At 45.9% G+C, this 5,260-nt stretch overlaps 1 protein-coding gene across 1 annotated transcript; it reads left to right on the forward strand.

Annotated features, from left to right (window-relative positions):
* Positions 1–205: 205 nt before the first annotated feature.
* Positions 206–4,168, forward strand: sost (sclerostin; the record flags this gene model as incomplete). The annotated part of the gene is made up of 2 exons (XM_080541982.1): positions 206–437; positions 3,732–4,168. The coding sequence occupies 2 exons, from the start codon at positions 206–208 to the stop codon at positions 4,166–4,168; spliced, it is 669 nt and encodes a 222-aa protein (XP_080398108.1).
* Between the last annotated feature and the right edge of the window lie 1,092 nt (positions 4,169–5,260).

Here is a 5,260-nt window from a genome sequence, read left to right on the forward strand (position 1 = left end):
TCTCAATGAATGTGGCAACGCTGGACCCCTCCCACTGTGTGTAAGCGCTATAATTGTCAGGTTTTGACGAAACCTGGGGGTACTTAAATAGAGTGAACGCCTCTTGCATGGGTGAAATTGCTCAACTTTTGTCACAGAGAGCATCTTACCGGACTGTTTTTTCCCCCGCGCGCTCTATCCGCTCCGCTACCGCCGGCCAGTAAGCATGCAGGTGTCTCTCGCGCTGCTCGTCTGGAGCGCCGCGCTCCTGCTCGTGCAAGGATGGAAGGTATTAAAAAACGACGCTACGGAGATCAGACCTGATATACCCGGGTACACTGCAGAGGTACAACCGCCCGAGGAACCCATACAGTCCAATAATAATAACAATAACAACAATACAATGAATCGGGCAAAAAACGGAGGAAGGAGATCGTCAGCTAATACAGTCTCCTACAGTGAGTATTATTTTATTTTGTGTTGTTGTGTTTTGTTGTTTGTAATGTTTTTTTTTTATTTTTTTTATGTTGTGTCAGTAGGCTATCCAGAGTAGGGGTCGGGGTTTTATGTCGCATGTCCAAAATGTGGAACGCATTATTACTTTCATGGCAAAGTTAAATGATTATGCATGGAACCTATTGTTCTATTGTTCTAGTGGCTTCTTTAAAGCTCACTATATTATAATTGAAGCAAATTATATTTGGTGGTACTTTTATATGAGGAAAATATAGTAGTAGTAGACCGATTGAGTAACTACAATTATTACAATTATTTCGTGAAAATGAATTGTTTGAATTACATTTGTGTAAATAGGCCTATATTAAATTGAATACGTACACAATCAAACTGACTTTGTTTCCCATCGGCGCGTAATTTGCGCATTGCGTAAACACACTTGGAATAACGAGAGATCGAACTTCCGATTATCTGTTGGTCTGTGGCTGTCTAGACCAATTTAGTTATTTCTAATCATACATGATATTCCAGCAGTGGAATGTTCAATAATGTTCCAATTCAAGCGCAGGATACACTGTTCCCACGGTTAAAACAGCGCTTATTTCCTGCGCCTATAATTCAATATACAATTCGAGAGAGAGCATACACTTTGTTTCTTTTTTCTTCTTCTTGTGTATCAATCAAGTGGTTGATACAAATCAAATCAATCACTTCATGACATCTCCTGTTGTAAAGGAGTAGCTGCCCCACCTGGATGGACCATGCGTCCCCGCGTCTCAAAGACGCACCAAAGACCAAGACGCCCAATAAACAGCGATGATTATTCCTTCGTGCTGATTACTCCAAGTGCTTAAGAAAAACCGTAGGCTATTTAAATCAGAAATACAAACGTAGACTGTGGTCGACTCAAGTACCTCACTTAAATTGCAGCAATCACTGCAGTGTTCTCGATGCTTTACATTGGTGTTTAACCAAGAGCAGCTGCACCGTGTTGATGAATTGAGGCATCCCAAGAGAGAGTGCTATAATAACCTAGAGATCCACATCCACATATGTCTGTGGTTTTATAATCTTCACACAATCTGAAAAGGTGCACTTACTGAAGAGATCAGGGTTTTCACATCCTCCTTGCTATTTCCTCCCTTCTTTTATACAATTAGTCAAGCTCTGCCTGCGTCTTATAACAATCTAATTGCAACAACATGTCTCCCCCCCACAATATAAAACACCAGGGTTATTTAGTTCTTAGGGGGATTTCTGCTGAGTATTTTGAAATTGCTGGAGAAATGCAACGCTGCTTGGAGCAATGACTCCCACCTGTGTGACAGTAAAGGTTATTCTGCTGCAGTCATGGTTATTTAAGTCGAGCAGAAAATATCCGAGTTCCGTGTTATTGCTTCATACATTCAAGATGCTTTCAACATTCCCACAGGTTTACCCTTAATCTGATTATGTCTTTACAAATTATGCTACGAAACAAGAACAAGGTTGCTCAACGACAGCGAATTACAACAAAAAGAGATACCAAAAAAATAGAGGCGTAGCTGATTTACTGTAATCGCTGTAATGGCTGCAAAATGGTTGCGGTTGAGACTAATTTGTCGAAACAATCTTGAAACCATCATTACTAACTATCACAGCGGAAGGCTGGAGAAACATGTATCTTTTCCAGCTGAGCAATACCCGTAGAGCTTCACAGAGAAACAGTAAGAACGTAACGGGTCTGAATACTGTAGGCCTGTAAGTGTCTCCCACCTCATGCGGTCCCCGAGTCTTCCCATGGTCCCCAGTGAGGTCATGGAAGTGATGGTGACCTTCATCTGTCCCCCCCCCCCACACACACACACACCCACACACACACACTCCCATCCATTCAATTCTCAGGGAGGAGAACCCCTTCTGCCACGGCCTCAGAATAATAACACTAGATCAGGTTCTAGGAGAGGAGAAAAAAAAGGAAGTCGTCGCACATAAATCCATTGTTTCGCTCCTTCTCCTGTTTTTGTCCAAAGAAAAGCCACAGAAGAAAACAAATCCCTCTCGGAGCGTATCATTTCTTTTAACCGACACTTCCTCTGCCATTATACACGCCACTTGTAAAAAGAGAAGAGTAGCTCATGCATGCATATGGCTGCTAAAAAACGCTGTGGCAGAAATATCGAATTACCATTTATACTGAATATGTGTCAGTTGGGCTAATTTCTAACCCAAAAATGTTAGATTTATTTAATACAACAACAAAAAACATGGAGAAATATCAGACTATATGATCTATCAACTATAGACTGAATATTATGCTCCCTCTCAAATCAGTTGGGCTAATTTCCCAATAGTTAGATAGGTTGCATTTCTGAATAAGAATAGCACAAGTTCAACTAGGCCTATTTAGACTATTTAGACTCTCTCCCATCTCCACATTCTTTTCCTGGGGGTCTGTTTTGTTTGCCAGCTTTTGTTCCGACTTACATCTCCATTATGTTTGATTGAGCAGTTTAATAGCGTTCTGGCCTGGTTTCGCTATCAGGTGATTGCTGCCAGCTGCCATTCCATGATAAATCACTCAGGTCAGGCAGCAATCAGGCCAGACATCAACGTTCTTGTGGAGTTTAACGTATCTAGTCTCTCTACTTTAATAACCGTGGAAAACCAAAGAAGTGCACATCTTCATAATCACTATTGAGTCCAATTTATGTGACAAGTTGTGCTTTTCCGGCGTATTACTCCATTAAAACACAAAAAGAACATTGCTTAGTGCTTAGACAAAACACATACGTCTTTTTTTATAGTACTATAATGTCTTCGGAAGGGTTGATGAAAGGGAAGAAAGAGTTCATGAAGATTTGACATGAATTAGATCAGAATCTTAGAATTAGATTTGGACTCATGTTCGGTGCAGAAGCTCAGGTCCATCGACGCTGAATAACCAGGGTCCTGGTTTAACCCGAGAACACAGCATTCAGACCGCTGTGAGACCTGAGACCAGCGCTGTTTTAACACAACCTGGTTCTTGGCGTTATCCCAGCGTATCATACTGAGACACAGCTAGAGTTCTGCAGATTCATCCCCCCCAAGTTCTGTCAAACTTCAAGAAGGCGTTTGTTTTGGATCACAGCCATTCTGTAACACTGATCTCCTCCTTCTTCTCTCCACCTCCTCCTCCTCCTCCTCCTCCTCCTCCTCCACCTCCTCCTCCTCCTCCTCCTCCACCTGCTCTCCACCTTCTCCTCCTCCTCCTCCTCTCCACCTCCTCCTCCTCCTCCTCCTCTCTTCCTCCTCCTCCACCTCCTCCTCCCCAGGTGCCTCAGAGCTGAGCTGCAGGGAGCTGCGCTCCACCCGCTACATCACAGACGGGTCGTGCCGCAGCGCCAAGCCCGTCAAGGAGCTGGTGTGCTCCGGCCAGTGCATGCCCGCCCACCTGCTCCCCAACTCCATCGTGCGGGGGAAGTGGTGGAGGAGCAGCACGGCAGACTACCGCTGCATCCCCGCCCACTCCCGCACCCAGAGGGTGCAGCTGCAGTGCCCCAACGGCAACAACCGGACATACAAAATTCGCGCGGTGACCTCATGCAAGTGCAAGCGCTACACCCGCCACCACAACCAGTCGGAGGCCAAGGAGGTCTCGTCGTCGCAGGCGGGACCCAAGTCGCCCAGACGCAACAAGAAACTGACGCGCGTGGCGTCTCAGGGGCGGAACAAGAGCAACACACAACCGTTGGTCGGTAACTCGTACTGAGGTCGGGTCCTGAGGGCTCCTGTCTTTTACCGTACCGAGAGACCAAGAGACCAGAGCACACCTTGCTCACACACACACGCACATGATAAAACACACACTCAGAAGAGAGCCACAACTACGGCGACATCGACTGGGAGAAGCCAGGAGAAGAAGAGAAACATTTTGAACCAAAAGGGATTTTGTGAGTTTTGTTTGTTAAGCTTTTTTTCGTTGGACTGATTCAAAATGAGTTTATTTTTTATTTTTATCATCGTCTGACAGGCACTATAGATTTTGCTGCCAATTGTTTCATCATATTTCATGAACTCGTCGAACTTGTTTGCATGACCTAAACGGACAGAGTGGTCAGAGATCGCCGAGGCAACAGCATTATGACTGGTCAGGAGATTTGGTTTGGAGTCTCTAGTGGGAGAGAAGGTTATAGAGTATTCTGTCATGCACCACCTGTCTACGCTCTGAGGAAAACCTCTCTGACCAAGGCACCAATATAATTAATTCTTAGCACAGCAAGGGGCTCTCTCCATAACCTAAAGCCCACCTGTAACAACATCCACCCCAGCCCTAGCTGCGTACTACAGTCAGTGCTTGTTATAGGTGAACGGTGTATCTGAGCTCCGACCGGTAGTAATCCATCTCCTCCATGGCTTTGGCGTAGAGTTAGGGGGTTAGCGTTAGCGTAGCGTACCACGTAGTGGCCCTGGGGCTTCATAGCTCTGGAGGTGGACTGGCTGTTGACAGGCCTGAGAGAGCCTGAGAGAGCCTGGCCTCAACCCCAGAACAGGCAGCTCACTGACAGGCTGAGGGGGAGCCTCACTCAAACCCCCCCCCCCTCCACCCCCCCAGCTGGTGCTAGCTAGCGGCCTTACAGGAACTGTCAGCCAGGGCCTTGTATTGATAGAGAGGAAGGGAGGAGAGGGGAGAGGGGGTGGGGGGGGGGTGAGACGGAGAGGGAGAGAGAGAGAGAGAAGATAAACAGTTGTGTCAGCGCTCGAGGAGGAACAAGCATCGTCCAGTTAGAGAAAGGCACTTTTAGGCAGTTCCTGTGATGCGTCTTAATGACTAAATGAGCCCATTCCTGTGTTTAGGATTTGA

Source organism: Nansenia antarctica (assembly GCF_963989245.1).
Source record: "Nansenia antarctica genome assembly, chromosome: 11".
Taxonomy (NCBI): Eukaryota; Metazoa; Chordata; class Actinopteri; order Argentiniformes; family Microstomatidae; genus Nansenia; species Nansenia antarctica.